The 22,289-nt window shown below is 41.4% G+C and overlaps 1 protein-coding gene across 1 annotated transcript in view; it reads right to left on the bottom strand.

Moving 5' to 3' along the window:
• LOC308091895 (polypeptide N-acetylgalactosaminyltransferase 18-like) overlaps nucleotides 1-22,289 on the bottom strand; it is a gene marked incomplete at its 3' end in the record, with an annotated part of 163,321 nt that overhangs the window by 59,122 nt on the left and 81,910 nt on the right. Inside the window, exons 5-7 of the mRNA XM_080437641.1 lie at nucleotides 16,142-16,339; nucleotides 14,181-14,295; nucleotides 3,630-3,815 (exon numbers count right to left, since the gene is read on the bottom strand). Coding sequence (XP_080293767.1) covers nucleotides 3,630-3,815; nucleotides 14,181-14,295; nucleotides 16,142-16,339 — 499 coding nt within the window. The remainder of the gene's footprint in view (nucleotides 1-3,629; nucleotides 3,816-14,180; nucleotides 14,296-16,141; nucleotides 16,340-22,289) is intronic.

Raw genomic sequence — 22,289 nt, 5'->3', positions numbered from 1 at the left:
AAAGGTAGGGTAAGTGATATTTTTTGGTTAAAACAAAAAGTATTTTGTTAAAAGGTTAAAATACTATATTCTGATAGTAATCATTGCTATAGAGTGTTTTTTCAGTAACAGATGTCTCCCCGTCTCTCCAGCTCTTTAATAAACAGAAAATACATTTTTCGGTAGGTGTCAAAATCTCAGCCAATCAGGAGAAAGTACCCATTTTTAAGCTTAATTTGTATAGTGTTCCAGTTCCAATTTTGCATGCTCATTTCTTAGTGTCATCACTTCCAATTTCACTTGTTTAATCTGTATCCTGATTGAGTTCTCTGTCCTGGTTGGATAAAATTGGAAATTAAACTGAAACTGAAACATTTTCTGTTTAATAAAGAGGTGGAAAGACAAGGAGACTCCTAATACTGAACAAACACTCTATAGCAATGAGTACTATCAGAATATAGAGCTATTTAACAATTATTTTAACCAACGCAAATCACTTACCCTACCTTTAATGTAGCATGGAATTATGGACATGGAAAGCAAGGTTTCATTCTACAAGACAACATACTATCGAATTGTATTGTCAATTCTGTCAGTTCTGAAGCAAGTTTCCATCTTGCGGCAGCTATCCATGTTGGCACGGTGTGCAGTTGACTCCAGTCTGCGGTTACATGAGCCTCTTTCTTTCAAAAATGAATCTGATGATGATTCACTTAGATGGGCCCTGATTTAAACATCTGATTTACGTCCTCTTTAGGCTACTCCACATGATATTATATTCTGACATGCACAAATAAACCAACAGTTAAAACCAAGAATGAAAAATCGACTTAATTGTCACATGACAGGTTTACAAGAGTAAAGAAGTGGGTGAAACCCCCCCTCCTTTCCGTCCACATAGCGGCAGGTATGTTTTTGACAATCCGGCTGAATCACTGACCTTTGAGGAGAAATGGAGCCTGATTTATACTTTGCTTGTTGTGTGCCAGAGATCGGTGTGCACACTGATAATAGCCGATATACAAGCTCACAATGCCTCGCATTGTGAGCTTGTAGCCCGGCTAAGTGTGAGACACCGGCACACAACTAAATATAAATCGCCCTTAATGCTTAAGGAAGAGGACTTGAAAGACAAGCAAAATATCCTTGGGCTATATCATATTTAAGCTATATCATTACCAGAAGAAATTGCAGATCCTGAAACTGTCCAGAGACAAGAAGGGTGTAATTTCAGAGTGGTGACAATGCATACATATCTGTATAGCTTCATTCAAAGGTGGTTTAGTTTGGGCCGTTAAGAGAACAACTACACCACTTGATCATCAAGACCTTATATACACGACACCCGGCACAAGGACTTTCAAGGACTGTGGCAGGACAACGGTCTGTACATCTTATATGAACTGATAATACATTCTAAAGTATGTACTGTAAATGAATGGGGGTTATCTGAAACTCTGTCCAAAATGTAGCCACAAACTTAGGCAAAGTAACAAAGGAACTGAAAATGGCAATTGATACAGTAATCGGATCTATAGGAATTAAGGGAGATGCAATGAAGAAGAACTACAGCACATTACAATATTAATGGTTTTTTTCGTCATTTTATTTTGAAGTTTCAGTCTGAAACTGCGTCTCAACCAATCAGAAGGTCTGTCCCCCCAGGCTATGGAATGCTGGAATCTCACTCACTGCAGCTGTGCAGCAGAATGGCTAGTGTTTGAGTTTTCTCCCCAATTTTGTCATTAGGCCAATTAATTCCACCCAATGCTGTTGTGTTGTAGCCTACTGACTACTCATTGTCAGGCACTCCTCATTCCTCATTGTCAGGCACTGCCCCAGCCTCCGTAGGAGTACATGGCCAATTGTGTTTGTACAGACGCTCGGCCAAACCAGCTGCACCGCGGTGGATCTGAACCCCAGACTCCATGGTGGTCAAAAGGCACTTTACAACCATAGATATAGAAACTTAGATACCTCATTGGCCTCTGCAGTTCGTTGGAGCAACTGGTATCGCGGCCGTCATTTTAGCGTAGGCAAACTGAGACTCATAGTGACTACTGGCCAATCACAGCGCTCACAGCGCGTACTGGCCAATCACAGTGTGTCTTTTCCGAGACTTGTCAGTGCAATGGTTCTCAACCAGTGGTCCGGAGACCACCAGTGGTCCTTGAGGGGGTTCCAGGTGGTCCCCAGCTAAATGATGGAGAGTTGATAACCAAATGGACCCTTATCTTTAAATCTTGAGTATAACATTTCACACTCTCAAGAGTCAAATTGTTAAACATCTGCATTACTTACTATACAGGTACACAATTAGAGAACGTAAAGAATTGTTATTTTGACAGCATCTTATTGAACGATAACAACATATTCTAAGTTTTGGGTGTGAGAGGCTAAAGCTCATCAAACGGTGTTCCGTGGCTCAAATGCCGAATAAATAATGGACCTTGATATGAAAAAGGTTGAAAACCACTGTTCTAATGCATTTATGTCCATTGAAGCAGACGTCTCTCCACAATTAAAATCATCACAACTCCCTATTTTCAAGCGGTTAAGTTGGCCTTTATATGTCTATGTTTACAACTTCACCAACTGAGCGCCATTTTTTTCCCTTTCTTGAGCTGAATCAATCTAGACACACTAAAAGCCTTTCACAGGCAGCAGAGGCAGGTAGCCCTTTGTTGAACTTGAGTGACAGAATGATCACAGCTTGTGTAGGTACGTGTAAGAATGTTCACACCTGCGTCATCAGTCTCTGACGCCTGAATTTCCCCCGCAGGATCAATGAAAGTGTCTATCTATTACCACCGACTGCTGGGTTAGAGTGAGTACTGTGAGTGGTTTCCTCCTGTGAGGAACACAGCATGAGACAAAAGTATAGAGGTGTGTTTTTTATGACATTTTGAAAAGCATCTGTCCATCTCTGGTTTTCCTGGTGGCTTTGAACTTCAAAGCCATCAGGGAATAATACTAGTATAAACTTAATTATTTTTAAGAAATTTTCAAAACAGGCTTACACAGTGCTCCTCCTACGCCTTACCTCTCAGCTTTCCCTTTCCTACCATCTCAAAAGTAAGGACTGACTAATGTACCGAAAATATCCATATAAATTATTTTAAGCCTGGAGCCAAGCCATCCAGGCTCCTGGTGAATCATGACCATAAAACATTTGATTCTGTGTCAAAAAATATTTGAATATTTAATCATATTATATATTATATTTAATAAATACCATTTGTTTTGCGGTTTTCAAATATTTTTTGACAGAATCAAATGTTTTATGGTCATGATTCACCAGGAGCCAGTGGATGGCATGGCTACATTTTTTACATTTATTTACAAACTGAAAATCAGAGGTTCAGAGGTGCGCTCCCCCACTTCCAAAATTAGCACTATAACACTGCCATCAGCTACCTTCAAAAACTAATGTCGAACACATAGAGAGTGAACCTTCAGAGACACCGGTTGTACCTGTAAAGTACTATCAAGAACTCAGCACCAACTGAATGACAAACAGGGTTTAAACACAAACAAATCAAGGCAATAACACTGAAGCAAAACTCAGGTGTGGTGGGTAACAAGGAGGCGTACCACCTGAGGGGTACCACAAATGCAAACCATGAAATAAACACAGTAGGTTCTCTCACCTGCTGTGGAACATTCCAGGCCATGTACACATGGCTCTTGTATTGGTCCATCCAAACCTCTGCCACTCTTAGAGCGTTGCGACGTACATGTGCCGTGAGGTTCTCTGTGTAGGGCTTGTGTGCACGTTCAATGTGGGCTATCCTGGAACAGGGTAGGACCTCTACACTACCCCCACACGTCCACACCTGGGTTTACACACACACACACACACACACACACACACACACACACACACACACACACACACACACACACACACACACACACACACACACACACACACACACACACACACACACACACACACACACACACACCACACACACACACACACACACACACGTGTGAATACAAAAACATGTACATCTTTGAGTAATCTATTCATTTCCCTATCATTTGTCTAATAATAACAATGACATGCTGTGAGATGCCAGGCAAACCTGATGCTTCTTAATGGGATTAAATAATGAAACTCATGGTCTTGCATAGCTTAGTGTAAGGCCTAGCAAGGGAAATTTTCTGATAGGATACAGCAGGTGCGCATCCTGAAATATAATCAGAGTATGAGCAGTATGTTGACAATATAAACAACAACAAATCCATAACAAATCATCAGAATCCTCCCACTATAATTGACAAGCAAACTCATGGAGACGAAATGATTGCATGTGGAGGGTATCCAAGCAGACCCATGGCCCAACTAACTCCAAACTTTTCACAAAAATTCCTCAATATTCTGCCTCCCAGCATACCTGCTTCCCATACCGTTACTGTACTTGCAGGATGTACAATTATATGAAACGCATTATGCCCCAATACTTATGCAAATCACTTCGCCAGCTCGCAATTTACTTCCGGATGGTTCGTTTCACCAAACTGAGCACCTTTGCCACATCAGTCAAACGGGAAAGAAACAAGCGCTGCCGTGGTCTATGCAAACGAGCCCAAATGCGCGCCCAAATAAGACCAAAATCGATTATACAAAAGGCAGACCTGGCAACGCAGGCTACGCCAATCATGTGACAGAGATCCACAAGCTATGGGCCAGAGACCCATGTGCCAGACACCGTATCTTAGCAACAACGAAAGCGCTCACTCTCATTGGTCGTGTCATCCTGAGGCCAGTTTCCAGACAATGGCATTGGCATCGCAGAGAGCTTGCTGTCGCCATTACAGGCAGACGCAGCAACAACAGGGCTCCGTGAGAGTAGGGCGAGCTGAGCTGGCTATGTTAAACATCTTATCAACAACCTGTATGAACGTTAGTCTGGTCAATGTCATCAATGCAATCTAATTAGCCCGTTGAACAGTGTTATTTTGGTGTATTTTGTGACACAATGTCACGTCCAAATGATCACTAGCTCCGAAACTACCCGTTTAAATCGCTTATTTAGTCAGCCTGTGGCCATGTTTCCCATTGTAGCCAAACCGGGAGCAGTACTGGCAGCGGACGTAGGGGGGTTTTCCGGGTTGAATGGGAAACATGGCCACAGGCTGACTAAATAAGCGATTTAAACAGGTAGTTTCGCTGCAGACCTAAAATATTATGCAGCCGACCAAACCTTAAACATCCGTGCGGTTTGGAATCTACCATTAGTTTTGGGATACGATGTATACAAAAGGGTAAACAGCGGAGCCTTGGCGGACATACCACCGATCCTGGATGAGAACGACATCATCCAGGATCCAGAACCTCATCTCGGAGCTGTATAGCGGAGTGAGAGGTTCTTTATGGAGCTAAATGATCACCAGCCTTGGAGAGACACAGTGCGGCTGCAGAGTTCATGTGCAACCTCTAATAAGTCAACATGTTGAAAAATCTTTAGAAAACAGCTGATCTACAAGCTCACAACAACTCGCAAAGCCACGCGTTGTGAGCGTGTACACTGGCTATTTTAAAATAGCCAAAGTATATAGGGATACAGTGGTTAATGCAGGTTGTGTAATAATTATATACATCTACAGTTTACAAAAGGACAATATTTGCCTCTGAGATGTAGTCGAGTACAAGTACAAGTACTGAAAACTGAAGATAATCCAGTAAAGTTAAAACCCCTCACATTTGTACAGTACTTGAGTACAAACAAATGTACATTATCTATCTATCTATCTATCCATCAGCATAAAACGAATATTCTATCTATCTATCTATCTAACTATATATCTATCTATATCTAGCCTATCTGTCTCTCTGTGAACACATTACTTAATAAGATGTATGATGATTCATTATATTATATGATTATTAGATAATGATTATACGTGCCCCATGATTATTATAAGATCATATATCTTAATCAAATATAATAATCATATGATATAGAGCTGAGGCCGCGCGCAGCGCGGCCGAAGTTCTAGTCATCATAATGTGTGCTGTTCTCAGTGTATGCATGTTTTGCATAATACATTATACATGACAATGCCATAACAAGATAGTGAAAAGCAACAGACATAGACAAACTCCAGATAAACAGAAAGACACACCTACAAAACAAACCTGGTGATATTCCTTATAGGAGACATAAAATGACTGTTATAGTATAGTGATAATACCTTTGTATGCCCCTTTGCCATACAAATGGGCATTGCTCTGTGCACGGATGACCTTTGCCATGGTAATGCATCAGTATCTTAGATAACCGCAACAATCCAAATGACCACTTAAATGCGGGGAAAACCAGTTATTTCCATTCCACTTCTGTGTTTTTTTCACTGTGTGTGCAATATAATCCCTTACGCCAGCTTGCCTCCTGCTCTCATTCCAAAGGGAAAAGCTACTGTATAGTATAGCGGCACAAAAGCAAACTGTAGCAGACAGCAGTGGCCTGTTGCCCAGCAGGAGCAGAAATTACAGCCAAGTTTTTAGATAAGTCACTTCCCTGAGAAATATCTCAACATATTCTGCAAAGGATTTACTACATACGGGTAGAGCATAAGGAGCTATTCTTTGAGTATTAAAGTCTTTGTCAAAGCATGTGTGTGTGTGCAGGGAGTGATAGAGACCGAGGCGAGGGGGGACGGCGACGACAAAGCGGAGCTAAAACAGAGAAATGTTCAAACAGTGGGAGAGAAGGGAGGAGATGAAGATGGAAAATGAGATGAGAAAGTGCGAGAGAAAAGGCAAGATGTGGGAGATGTAGAGAAAGGGAGAAATGGAAAAAAATAACAGCCTGTTTGATCCTTCCCGTCATTCATTGCTTCCCTTTTCATCCATCAGAACAACACCCCTCTCCCATGGGATAAAAAAAAGGGTCATGCGGAAACTATTACCCGGCATACAAAACGGAGCAGCCACTTTTACAGCCTTCATTATGAGGTAATTGTAGCTGGTGTATGTTTGGCTTGCGCATGCTCGTGTGACCCTGTGCTGTATGTGAGAGAGGACAAATTGAGAGAAAGAGAAAAAAATATATGCGTGTGCAACATGCCTGCATGCAAGTATGTGGGCATGTGTCTGCATTAAATGTGTTTTGTGTGTGTGTGTCTGCATTAAATGTGTTTTGTGTGTGTGTGTGTGTGTGTGTGTGTGTGTGTGTGTGTGTGTGTGTGTGTGTGTGTGTGTGTGTGTGTGTGTGTGTGTGAGAATATGCACACTAACCAGACAAAAGCATTATTTCAAAGAGCATATGTTAAGCAGGCCATTCACATCCCTAATGGTCTCTTAGCCTGTCTTCTCTGGTCTCACGCTAAACAAAGCTCGAGCACTGTTTTTAAAAAGTTTTAATGAGAAAATGAAAAGTGAAGGACAATAATAATTGATGCTGTAAATTATAAAGCATGTTGAAGGGGACCACATGCTGCGATAAAAGGACTTAATAAAAATAATACCCCATGATGAAGATCATTGATAATTTAGCCATAACAAATAAGCCCACATCCTGCTCTTTTGATATCCTTCCCACCCGCTTCCTTAAAGAAGTCCTGCAGCTAGTTTGTCCTTTTATTTTTTTATCATAAGCAAATCCTCTCTCACATCTGGCACTGTCCCTGATCATTTTAAGTCTGCAATGGTGCAACTGCTTCTCAAAAAAATCCTCACTAGACCATACTACCCTGAACAACTTTCATCTAATCAACAAACTTCCATTTCTGGCCAAGATTCTTCAAAACTTTGTTGCAAAACAAGTAATTTAATTTGTGACCAGAAATGGTCTCTTTGGAAATGTTCAGATTGGCTTTAGTGTGGGCCAGCACAGAGACTGCACTCCTCAAAAGGCTCAATTATCTTCTTTTAGCAGCTGACTCTGGCCACTCATCTATTTTAATACTTTTAGATCTGACCGCAGTTACAATTTTCAATTTTCAGTCAGGTACTGTGATAGACAAAAAAAGGACGATTAGTGTTGTATTTGTGACTGCAGATCTTCCACACTTTCACTTTGTTTTGTGGGGTACCTCAGGGGTCAATTCTTGGCTCACTGCTTTTGTTCAATTACATGTTACTAAGATACATAATCTGTAGATGCAATATTAGTTTAAATTATAATGAAGATGACACGCACACAGCTTTATTTCTGTTTTGACCCCCCCTTTTATAAACCAATTATAGTTCAGATCTGGCTGTTAAATAATTTCCTTCAATACAGAAGAATCCATAGTTATTATTATTATAGGCCCAGACACCATACAAAATAACATCTCACCATAACTTGATTCATTCTCCGCCGCAATTGCTGCAGAAATGTTGGTGTCACTTTTGATAATAATCGTAATTTCAATCACAATATTAAAATAATAGTCCAGTCTTGTTTTACCCAGTTACAAAGAACGACTAAGATCCATGTATTCTGTCACATCACATCCTTTCTAGGCTATTGTAACTCACTCTACTCATGCTTAAGCAAACATAACCTTTCCAGACTTCAGTTAATTTATAATGCCACTGTCAGCCTCCTCACTAATTCTAAGTACATAACCCTGGAGTATGTGTCTGGATCCTGGTAGGTGTTGAGAGATAGCTGTGTGAATCCTGATGATATGAGCCCTAGAGGTCATCCTGGTCATACAGTAAGTGGAGATTGATAGTCCTGAAGTTAGAGTCCTGAAGGTAGAGCCTTTAAGATACATAGTCTTGAAGGTCTGAGATGAAGAGTAACTAGTCCATATCCGCATTTCCACGCACCGCCCATCCGGGCTATTGGATCACGACAACTAATCCTGTGGTGAAAATGCAAATAAACTGTGTAAATTTGGAAAAAGTGAAGAAACAGCTTCCTCACTCCCTGTATACTGTAGGTCAATTGTCAATGCCCATGTGCATGTTCAGATCGATTGAACACCGTATTGATTCTATTGTTTTATAATTTTAATATCATATTGTATACTTTTTTTTTGTTCATTCTTACATTTCTGTTCTTTTATAATGTTTTAATATTATTGTAATTTTTTTATTATGTTTTTTGTGGAATTACAGGTTTTTCGCAACAGAGATGTACAGTCTGAATCTGATTTGTTAAATTACTTTTGTATAAATGTCAAGAATAGCTGCCTGCAGACAGGCAGATTGGTGTGTTGCTGCCATAGAGGTATAATATAACTAGAGGGCGGATTGCCCCGCCCCCAGCTATCATTTCAATTAATGTGCTCAGTGGCGTTTTGAAGCACCCGGAAGTAAGAATAGGAACCAATATGGAACCAATATGAACCAATGGAATGAATCCATGGGTCGTGACACGTCGTGAGCATGCGCACAAAACGGGAGACGCACGCGCAGTAGCATTTAAGTGCATTCTCAGATTTGACCACCAGGCTTGGCCGCTTCACTATTCTACCGTAGTTCTGGGGGCTTGGTTGCTGCAAGGTGTATTCAGTGTTATATATATAGAGAGAGAGTTGCATCACGCTTTGAACTCATTGCACATTCTGATATGGAATTCCCAAATTGTGTAAATTGGAATGTATTTAGTTCTCATAAACCCCAGCGGGCAAATGCTTGGTGGCGGTGTGTCTGGCTATCGGTCCCATTTTCAGTGCTTAAGTTTAAGTGCAGCCTGAAAAGAGAGACAGACAGCTGGAGGCAACATCTGGTCTGGGTCATAAAAACACACCATGGAGGGTCACCAAGGTGATGAAATGTACTCCTTCAGAGGTGGTCTGCTCATGGTCTGCTACTTATGTGTGCTACGAAAGGTCAAACTCCTCTCCTCTGCTTCAGTCCACAGGTATCGACCCAATTTATTTTTACAGTGGGGAATTTCAGAAGAATAGTTCTGAGAAAAGAGAATGAGATTGAGAGCGAGAGATAGATAGATTGAGAGAGACGGGACGGGGTTCTGAAGTATAATGTCAATAACCTCTACCTCTACCAGAGATGGAGTTACATGGATGGTTACCACGCTGAAAGTAAAGGAGATAGCTGTAACTTGTATCCCATAATACTCAACTGTGGAGATTTGCTAAAGAATTCAAGCCATTTTATCCCCGTCAGTCATATTCCACGTAAAGGCAGGCACTAACATAGTTTTGTTCATTTAAACTAACTTCAACTTATACCTTGGGGAGCTGAGTACCCCACGCTTGCACTGCAACCCTGAACTTATCTAAACATACCCAGTATTTGTGAACGCAAATATCTGAATCAGTAAGATTGGACATGCAACAGACTCCCTACTACAAAGTCTGTGTAATATTCAACTAAGCCCTATAGACTAGAGAATGTGTGAATAGACCAGGTATCCATTGAATTCACAGGCAGCGAGCTGGAGTGTTGCTGATGTTTCTAAGGGAACCGGAAGAAAACAAACTTGTCAAAGAGCTGAAAGGAGCCTCCCCGAGGAGCTTGGAGCGAGGACACACAAGTAGATCCTTTACTTATGTGTTTTTGTCAGAATGTGTGTATGAATTAAAAATCTATTTAGTGACTGGATACTGCCGATAGGATCTAAACTCTACGCTCTCCGGTAGATGGGATCCAAAAGCCACAACACTCGGCACTGAGTCCGTGAGGGGGAAGACAAAACCTTTAATGTACTCGTATTATAATAACATCAACATGTATGTATATTTTAAAAGTCGATTGATGAATGGGTACTAAGGGTAATGCTTAAGTTTACACTGCCCAGTTTACCGAGAAGAATCCCCACAACTGATGAACTTCACTGTCAGCAGTATGATACAATAGATTGAAAGTGTTCCACTTGATATAGCAAAGCTGCAATCCAAACTTATTTGAATGAATAAAACATTATTTTAACCAATCTGTGGTAGTGTATGGTAGTACACCAAGGACACCTTTTATCTTAGAAGTGTGGTATAATCTGGTCTCCCATGCAGGAGACCCAGGTCTGAATCTTGGGTAGGACTGGGACATGAAATGTACAGATTGCAGCTTTAAATCTGAAATATGCTATACTGTATATCACTGAAAAACAGCGGTCAAGCAGTTGAATCACTTATTAGAAGTTTCACATCCTACATTAGACTAGACTGTAACAACTATTGTAAATGGCAAGTGAATGTTTCTAACTGTCTGTTACTGCACTGCAGGTATTCTCTGTTGTCATTGACTAATGAAAAAATAAAAACAAGTTCGCTCAGTCTGAAAATGATCATGTAGAGCCTGAGGGAAGAGGGCAAAGATTTTGAGCACGACCCATCCCTCGCCCAATGGGTTGGATCAGCTTCAATTACGGTTGGACAGGTAATCAAACCTCTACTTCACCGATGCTGACGGCACTACGAGCCTGACTCAACAGTTTCCATTGAATTGTCTACTCTACTGTGTCTGCTGCATCTCAAAGTGTTTCCAAATAGAGGATTGCAGTGAAGTGCCAAGAGGTTATAATAGTTTGAGGTAGGACACTCTACATCTCAAATACTAAGAGTGATGATTTACAAAAGTTTTTACCACTTCTGTCTTTTCTATTAATGTTTGATAACAGGACACCTCATAGCGGATATCCTGCTTACACCATGGGGATTACAAGATTAAAACTAAGGAAAGTTCATATTTGGGGACATTTTGTGCTGAAATGAAAATGTGTGTAGAGATAGTGCCAACTTTATGCTGGCACTATCGACAGTAAATACTGTATGCCAAACCTTTGGTAACATTTTTATCCCCACAGCTGATTCAGCTAACTTCAGCTAAGGCTTTCTACACTTCCTAGGATGCCAGACTAAAAACATGACCCACATCAACACAAAACTGTTTTACTACAGTAGCTCCATATTTTAGGTTCCAATATATCATTTTCAGATAGATCTAGCATTTCACACAGATGTGTAAGCTATGAAGCAGGCATGAAACTGCACTAGTGTTGCTATGGTGACAACTATGTGGAGTACTGATTTGGACCAGAACTACATGAATCAGAATCGATTTTCACCCAGGCCATGGTGTAATGATGAAATAACACACAAACCGGCTGTGATATCTCGTGATTATACCAGAGAGTGCCTTAAATGCCCATATCCATGGTATAATTATATGATGGTTAGATTCACAATTTCAATCAAAACTGCTATGGTTGCAAACCAAATCCTGGTTGGAACTACTGCTTCTACTACGTCTAACACACAGGAACGGATTAAGACTTTGGCGTGCCTGGGGCTAGGACTAGGCTCAGTGCCTACCCACCCCCGACACAAACACCCCCTCGGCAAATAAGCAAATAAGTCGGTGTTTCAGGACCATAGACAGCACCTTACTTTACCCAGACGAAAGCAGTCTGTGTAGGTCTATTTTCCAATCAAATCAAATTAGGTCAGCTACAATACATATTGCCAGTATAAGTCATAAAAATATTTTGTATGTATTATACAATAATGAACTAACATATCGTCACTCAATGAAAACAAGCCCTGGGCTTATTGGGTTATCCTTTTTGCATTCTTTTGAATACATCTGCCACCTGCCTTTTTAGCAAACTGTTAATAAAGTATTCAATCAATCAATCAATCAATGTCAGGTAAAACGACATAATTACTTTTCAGGAAATGAAAAAAGGACCTGTGTTCCAATAGAGCCAACGTAGTTATTATTTGTTCACAAGCTAAATCTGTCTTGGCCTACTGGGAGTGTGTGTGCAAAGTTTCAGGCAGATCGGTCCAGCGGTGTCTGACATTAGCTATACACAGACAAGACAGACTGAAAACATAATCTCCCATTCCGGCCTGGCGGAGGTAATTAATGGTATTACCTTCAGCTGTGTTTACCTGTAGAAATGTTTGCTGTGAAAAGGCCCTATAACCTTCTATACCACACTTACAAACACATCAACATATACACCCCAGTAGTAGGTGCAGTGTTAAGGCCTTTGCAGACAGGGTGCGATTTTTCGCACGGAAAAACGGACAATATCATTTTTTAAACTAGACGCGTCGCAATTCAGGGCAATTGCAGAGTGTGGTTGCGCCGACGCGAGTCGCGGGTCGCTGCCGCCGGGACTCGAGGAATACGCTGGGAGGAATACCGTCGGAGGCTGCGTCAATTACATTGTCACGTAACTCCTGAGATCACTTGCGTTTCATTTTGAGAGGATTGATCCCCAAAACATAAGGTTTTTGCATCAAACGGTTACATTTTGAGCATTTGTGGCGCCCCCTATGGATCAAAGTGGAAATGCTTTTGGGGATTTGTTGAGTAAACCACCCTTGACATGTGATTCAAATTTGGGATTGACTGGACGTTTCTTTCGTGATTTGTGGCCTTTTTTGTAAAACGGGCCCCTTCCGCTAACTTTGGAAGCCATTTACGGACGAACGGTATGGACTATCAAAATTCTGTTTCGGTCCAGATTATTGCATGGGTCCAGAGATCATGTGTACCGACTTTTGTGAAATTTGGACAAAATATATGGGAGGAGGAGCTAAAAGTGTGTTTTGAAGAAAATTCAAAATGGCGGAAAATCTATCCTGACGCAAATGGGCGTGGCCTATCTAGGGAATTTTTTTTTTTTTTTTTACGACCTACGGTTCAAGAGTTATAGGCCAAAACGTAAAGGGGGCTGTTATAGCGCCACCATGTGGCCGATTAGTGTAATTATTTTTTCAATAATTTCGGACTAAATTATGAACCTCCCCTCCAAATCTGGTAACTCTAGCTCTTACGGTTTCTGAGAAAAAAAATACTTGAATTTGAGTTTTTTCACTTTTCCATTAAAGCGGATGGGGAAATTTAATGCACTAATAAATCAATATCAATTAAACTATTTAACCAATCTCTTAGCAAAATACAAGCGCACGATTCCCGGTCAAGACGGTCATTTTGACATATGGCACGACATTGGGAGGAGATGCGGTCCAAACTAAAGTTTATCTCCATTAATAATAAAGTGTAAGGATTACTATAGTCTGGTTGCCCTGTTAGGGCAACCACACTAATTAACACATGGTTCTCAATGACCTCATGCACACCGGCTCCGAATTTACCCTGCGGCGATGCGATGCGGCAAAGTGTTTTTTTCCCAATCGAACCCAGTTCGATTCGTGCGTCTTTTCGCATGCTTTAAAAACTGATTGACTAATCGCACCCTGCCTGCAAAGGCCTTTACTGTGGTATGGCTGCTGTTAATGGTAAGCATGGTTTCAGCTGTTTCAGAACAACTCACCCTGATGCCCAGCTCCACATTCTCTCCTCCATAAATCTCCATGCCTTCGTCCAGTAAGCCAATCTCCTCAAAGTACTTCCTGTCTACCACAAAGCAGCCAATCAGAGCTGGACTCCTACAGGGTGAAGAGAAGAGACATGAAACCAAGAAACCCTCTCTGCCCCTGTGCACACGCACGCGCACGCGCGCGCACACACACACACACACACACACACACACACACACACACACACACACACACACACACACACACACACACACACACACACACCACAAAAACGTATCTCCACATTAAATATCAGTTCTTTGATATTCTGCTTTTGAAATATGGTGCATTTCATGTCGTACACAACCAGCAACCATTCATGATGAAAGTGCAAGGCACATTTTACAAGATGAATACTGGTACTCCAGCTGTCAAAATGGTGCCGTCAAGTAAATGCAACAAATTCTAGGCATCTTTAAAAAGAAAACAGATATTTAAGCTAGATCATGTTAAAAATAACTCTAATAAGTATTCATGACATCAGTCCAGCACACCTCCTCTTATCAATATGAATCTTGTCGAGTGTGAATTTCACTTCACTGTCGATAGAAGCAACAGCTCTACTGTAGCGGTGCTGAGCTCTACATTCTCACCTCCACTGTGGTGAGCTCTAGCACCCCTTGAGAGGGAGCTTGTAGATCTACAATCCGTTTACATCATTGAAAATGTTTAATTGTTGAATTTTTTTGCCTATAATGACATGCCCAAAATAGGGACGCCGGGTTGAACGTGGTTAAATATGTCTGCCGGTTTCATAAATATTTAACCAATGAAAAGTATTAACAAGAGATCCGGCTGATTAATATCTACGGTACAATGGATCCAGTGGAACAGTGTTTCCCCCCCCCCCATTTCCTAAAAAGTTACAGTAAGAAAGTTTTCTGCCGAACAAAGATGATATAATAATGTTATCATTACATAGCGATGTGCTCACACACTACCGTTCTAATTAATGGCCATATCTGTCATTCGGCCAAGCTTTGTGTGGTATAGAAATAAATAAACCCCTTTCAATCACCTTTCAATACCATGTCGTTTCTAAGGAATACTGAAATGAGATAGCTATGGCCCTGGGATATGCAGGGGATCAACATAATTTATAATAGTTTGCCAGCCTATTTTAGTGGGTGAGCAGAGCCCTTTACAGGGAGGGGCGATATTAAAAGGGGATGACAGGGAATGTCACCCTCGTCAGCTGAAATGTTTGCATGCGTATTGCGTACCCACGGGTGGCCATATATTTTAGGAAAATGTGGTTTGAAACCATAGCATGCTCTCTATCCGCTTTGTCAAATGTGGGCACAATGCCCACAGGGTCGTAATTCTCACGTGTCAGACCAGCACAGTTGTGCTGCAACCACCAGGGGTTGATATATTCCACCATGCTTCTGAGAATATGACTATAACTCATGTTCTGGTTTAGTGTTAAATAAATTACACGGCCAAAAAGAAAAGCCTAGCAAGGAATCCTATTAATTCTGTTTCAATATGCTTTAAATCAATTTATGCAGAATTATCATCGCACTGGCTGATAATTTATGCTGTCAAGACATTCATTTTAATGTCATGATAATGGAAATACCTTCAAGTCAATCACTTGAAACATGTGATTCACGTAATTTTTACTGACAAAGCGTTAAATGTAGTCACTAAACCAGTGGTTCACAAAGTGGGGTCTGCGGACCCCCAGGGATCCTTGAGAGGGTTTCATGGGTCCCCGGCTAAATGATTGATAGTTAGGAACCAAATGGACCCATACCAGTCTGTCACTCTTGGGTCCATTTGGTTCCATTTGTACACCCTCAGATTTATGGGGGTCCGTGGCCTAATGAATACCAAACTGGGGGTTGAACAAAAAAAACCTTGAACAAAAGGTTTTGAGGGACCATTGCGCTAAACTGAATGAGAGCTTTACCTGATAGGCGCTGTATGGTTTTGCTGGGTCCACCAGGACTTTGGTGGGTTCAGGTATCGACACCATAATTCCCAGTCAAAGCCCTGAGCAGACAGTGGGTACTCCTCAATCTCAAAGGTGTCATACTTGATGTTGTCAAATGAGGGAGACACCACGCGCGTCCTGTCGTCCTTTATTCGTTGCAGAATGGGCTCTGCCCTGTACAGAGACATAGCATAGAAACATACTGTACATTAACATGGCACCATCGAATTGATCGAAGCTAAGAGAAACCATACAGTAACAGCTAAGGCAGTGTGTAGTACTCCATTATAACCATTCAAAAAGCTTTATTGTCCATCACATAGTGATACAAAATATGTCCTTGTGGTTACGGGCTACCGAAACCACAAACATAAAACATAAAAATAGAGTGGAAAGAATATTTTCCTATGGAAATAATTGCAAGCCCATGGAGCTCAAGCAATAAATGAAAAATAAATAAATAAAAATGTCAAGGCCACGGAATGCTGAAATGAAAATACAAAAATAATTTCAAAATGAAAAGGGTCATGTTTTAGTTTCTTGAGCCCTGGAACCCTGATCTTTACAGTACTGTACGCCACCCAGACACACCGTGAGATTTACGGCTTGAAGAAATTAGTTCTCAATTTACATGGCAGACTGGGAGAGACTCTACAGACGTGACTGCGATGGGAAGCTTCATTTCACCATTTCTCAGTGAGGAAGGAGAAGCTTTAATATAAGGCCAGGTGGGTTGGCAGGTCTCTAGAGAGAAGAAAGGGCTAACTGTTTGGTAGTCTCCACCTGCCAAGCCTGCCAAGCCCTTAGCCCATCACACACATTTATAAGCCTGGAGATGACACTGCAATTTTTCTACATTCCATGAGGCTTCAACTGGGTCTTTTGAGGAAGACATTATGCACAATGATCCGTGGACAATTGTCTGGAACAAAACACAAAGAAAACAAAAGAGATGGACATTGATTTTAGAAATGAATAAAACCACACTGCCTGCTCTAAAAATTATCAGTGAAACCATGGAAAGGATTACATCTGTCACACCCACGTCCACAGGAGCTCCCTTTTCCACACACCTGTGCACACTTCCACATCTGTGCCCGTTTCCGCTGATGACAATGATGTTAGTCTCAGCATTTATTGACTGCCACATGCCACTACTCTACTCTGCCTACTAATAATACCAGCTTACTGCCTGTTTTGTAAGCCAATAACCTGTATATTTATCTTATTACTCCTGTTCATTCCTGATTCTGACCTCTGCCTTTTACCTGGATTTACCTTTGCTCTTGTCCCTTTCGTACCTCAGCCTGTTCACCTGCTCTACGAACCTGGACCTGTTCCACGGATTACGACTTTGCATTCCCCTCTCTAACTCGAAGCCTTGCAGACTGTTCCCCTGGAACTCTGACCTCCACTCTTTTCCGTTTGTCTACACTTTAGCCCCCCCCCCCCCCCCCCGCCCGTTCTGGGCCCTAACAACAACATACTAATTGAGATAGATGATTAACTCAAGTTCAAGGACTGTTAAAAAAAATCTGAAATTGCAGCTAGAATGTAGTTTTGGTTCAGAATACTTTATACTTTGGTCTTATCTGTGTGTTTGGCAATATACTGTATGTGTGTGTGGGGGGGTATTTCCTGTACTTTTTGGGCTTATTTCAAGCCTTTATCTTGTCTTGTTTTTCTTGCTCTTTTGTTTCTTTAAACCCAGTAGCATCTTTTGTATAGTATGCTGCTATTGTTGCAGTCTTGTGGACATATGCCACACCAACCTTTCACTGAGTGAGTGACAAAACATTGATTCTAGATCATTGATATTCGCAAGCAGGCCGAAGTCAGGCTGCAACAACAAATTAGTATAACAGGAAAATGCATTGACCAGGAAACAGCCATCAGCCTCTAGGCCAAACCTATCCTACAAAAACTCAATAACATTCTGCAGGATGATACCCATCCCCTTCACTCCAAATTAAGTCGCAGTAGCAGCCTGACCAGGGGAAAGAAACTTGCAGAGAAAAAACTCAAAACAAGTAGATGCAATTCCTCAAGATATCAGTCTGTATAAAGCAGGTTTTAACTGATCACTTGCACATTGTGTAACTGAGCTACTCTGGTTTTGAATTCTATCCTTTTACAATTTAGTTTTTAATGTGATTTTATGATTTATATTCTATATGATTTTATCTCTATACGGTAGTCATACTGTGTATTCGGTTTGTTTTACTGTTAGTTTTTGATTAGTTTTTATGTCAGAAACAAGGGACCAAATTAATTTCCCTTTCCCTGTGAGGGATAATAAAGTCGATCTGAGGTAGCAGATTACAGCACATGAGCCATGGCCTGGAAATACATGGGCTCCTTGGTTCGTGAGTCCTGAACTTTGGATTCAACTAGCCAACACAGGGTTTAAGTGGTTAACCTATTCAATCCGGGAACGCATCTGTGTCATTTTAGATTTTTTGGGCTATTCAAAAATAGCAGATATACAAGCTCATAGCGCAGCACCTGCTATTTTCGTGAAATCGTGAACATCTTAGCAAATTTTTGAATACGTATATTTTTTTGAAACAACATTTTTAACTAAAATCTTTGCTTCTGGGGGGTCCCTGGAACAACGTATTTTGATGGGGATCGGCGGCCAAAAACATAATTTTGGGGGTCCTTGACAAGAAAAGGTTTGAGCACCACTGATATAGCAACATAAGTTGTTTCAAAAAACTGTATTTAGGAGACATTTGTAAAATAAAAATATTTTGTTCCAGGGACCCCCCCAGACAATTCGATTATATTCGATTTTTCAAAAATAACAGATCTACAAGCTCATAGCACGGCACTCGGTGCCGCGCTATGAGCTTGTATATCTGCTATTTTTGAATAGCCAAAGTATAAAATAATGGTTAAAATGGTTATACAGATGCGTTCCCGGTTTTAATGGGTTGATATGAGAAGGAGCGACAAAGAAAGAAAGGAGGTATCATGACTGACTACAGGGAGGTCAGAACGAGGCAGGCTGCAGTGTTCTGGATGAGTTGTAGGGGCGGAATAGAGAACATTGGGAGTGATGCCAGGGCTGGGTTATACTGTTATCCAGATGGTAGATAACTAGAGCTTGGAAAAGCAGCTGGACTGAATCCAGTGTTGCCATGTCTGCTTACTATAGGTGATTTTAGGCTTGTTTTTCTGTAAATTTGCTTGTAAATATCTGTAGTTGTGGGTTTTTGGGCTCGTTTGTAAAGTGTTGTTGCTTATTTGGGCTTGTTTCCTAATGTTGTTTAAACCAGTGGTTCTCAAACATTTTCGTGTCAAGGACCCCCCAAATTGTATATTTATATGTATTTGTCCACAGATCCCAAAGTAAATATCTGATTTGGTAGATGTCGTAGCGTGCAAATGTTCAGGACTGGTTTGTGGTTGTGAAGTAGGCCTTGTGTGACAGGAGTCATGAGGCAGTATAGTGAAAGGAAGGAAAACATTTCATGACAAACAACAGCTTTGAGTTCTGATGGCCAAGCTCCAGACATTTGATGGAGATCATATCTGTCATGACATTTAGGTGCTGTAAGCAGGGATGTCCAACATTTGAACAGACAGACAAAGACAGACAGACAGACAGACAGACACCCAATGAAAAGTTGAAAGTTTTCGTGTGTGTGTGTGTGTGTGTGTGTGTGTGTGTGTGTGTGTGTGTGTGTGTGTGTGTGTGTGTGTGTGTGTGTGTGTGTGTGTGTGTGTGTGTGTGGTCCTTGAGAAGGTTCCAGGTCCTTGAGAAGGTTCCAGGTGGTCCCCAGCAGAATTTGTCAATATAACATCAAAACTATCTTGAAAAAATGTGAAAAATGTTTAAACAACACAAATCTTGTTCGCGAGTCACTGATGCAACATATTTTCAGTAGGGGGTCTGCGGCCAAATGCATTTTAATTTGGGGAATCCAAAAAAAGTTTGAGAACCACTGATTTATACTTTATAGCCTCATGGCCAGCCCTCATGGCCAAATAAAAATGGATGATTATTGCAGAAGCATCAAAACAATGACTTTCTGACGCGTGGAGATTTGCCAGGGAAATGAAGATGAAGAGGACAAGGATGACTCACTGTGTACTTTATACAGAAATCAAACAACCTTCAGACACAATCTCATTAGATTGATGTTGAAGGAAAGACATGGCAAAAGTCCATAGACTCCATACTCTTGTGGACTGTGCACTGTGTCTCACATTCATACATGATTTATAGTTCAGCCGCAGAAGTATATCAGAATAACATCACAAAGTCTCAACACCAGAGAGGAGATATAGGGTGAGGCATAGTGAGCGGTGGTCTTTTATCCTGCCTGCTGACTTGAGAAACTCCACAGCTTAGTTCCCTTAGCCTTACATACACAAGTAAGACGCGCGAACGCTGGAAGCGAACGCAGCTCGAAAATATTGTGTATTTACGGACTTGTGTGTGTGTGTGTGTGTGTGTGTTTTGACTGTAGCTGCACTCTGGCGCACTCTGTCGGCCGCACCCAGGCAGTGCACTGCACACAGACAGACACACACACACACACACACACACACACACACACAAGCCGAGCAGAGTTTCATAGTAGGCTCCACTTGGGCGTTCGCAATTATTTTCCCTCTATACACGAATCCACGGAGCGCTGCCCTGTGCGCAGCCATTGCTGCGGTGTCAACGCTCCGCAGACGCGACACCGCAGCAATGGCCGCCTACAGGCAGCTACAGGCAGCGCGTCTGTGGATTCGTCTATAGACTCAGTCTCTCTCTCTCTGCTCTCTTTCGCACGCACGCACGCACGCACGCACGCACGCACGCACGCACGCACGCACGCACGCACGCACGCACGCACGCACGCACGCACGCACGCACACACACACACACACACACACACACACACACACACACACACACACACACACACACACACACACACACACACACACACACACACACACACACACACACACACACACACACACACACACGAGCTAGTGTGACAGAGTAACATTTCCCATCTGCACATATCTTCATTGTAAGGAGGAGACAAAATATAAAGGGATATTTGACACACCATTGTCGGAAATGGAGAATGAGAGGTGGTCAAGAGAGCAATTGCAGGTCAAGCTACATGCAGGTTTGCATGAGAGCCTGGCAATTAGGTTTTTGTTTTCTCCCACAATGCTGTGCAGATTCTGTTTGCAGAAATTGCAGTACATTCTAAAGTGGAATTGGAGATGATGGTGAGTGAGTCCACTCTTCTTCGCTGAAGTGGTTAGCAAAATGGTGAGTGGTCAGAATGCAATAACATTTCCACTATAAAAATACATTTAGATTAACCAAACCAGTGGTTTGGTTAATCATCTTTTAAGGCACTGTTAACAGCTGAAATTAATTTGGGAAAATGTTGGTCATCCATGATGGTGGTACATAATATATACCACCATCATAAATGACCTAAACTTGTGATTATACATACAAAATGTAATGCACATGCACACACACACACACACACACACACACACACACACACACACACACACACACACACACACACACACACACACACACACACACACACACACACACACACACACACACACACACACACACACACACACACACACGCTTTTGTCATATATCATAATATGGCTATAGCTTTAGTTACAAGATCCATTCTCTAGAGATCCAATAAGGAGAGGTTGAACTTCTGTAAGTTGAGCCCCTCTTTAGCCTTTCCATGTCATTTGTTTTCTGCAAATCCCGGACCCAATTTTGTTTTAAATATTCATTATGAGTCGTTTAATTATAGAGCTAAAATCTACAAGCTGAAAAACATGTCCTTACTTGGGGACATAATTATTTGACAGAAAATAGCCAACAGGGATAAGATAATTGCAATGCAGTCTAAAGGAATAAGGTGGATTTAGCAGTCAATGCTTTGGGTATAATTATATATAATTATGTATACTATATATATATATATATATATATCCCTTATACTGTACTGGGCGGGTGGGGGAGAGAGAGAGAGAGAGAGAGAGAGAGAGAGAGAGAGAGAGAGAGAGATAGAGAGAGAGAGAGAGAGAGATAGAGAGAGAGAGAGAGAGAGAGAAAGATGGG

This window comes from Gymnoscopelus braueri (genome assembly GCF_963280865.1).
Source record: "Gymnoscopelus braueri genome assembly, chromosome: 9".
Classification (NCBI taxonomy): domain Eukaryota; kingdom Metazoa; phylum Chordata; class Actinopteri; order Myctophiformes; family Myctophidae; genus Gymnoscopelus; species Gymnoscopelus braueri.
Note: the sequence above shows the minus strand (reverse complement) of the source record. Positions and strands in the feature narration are given on the sequence as shown.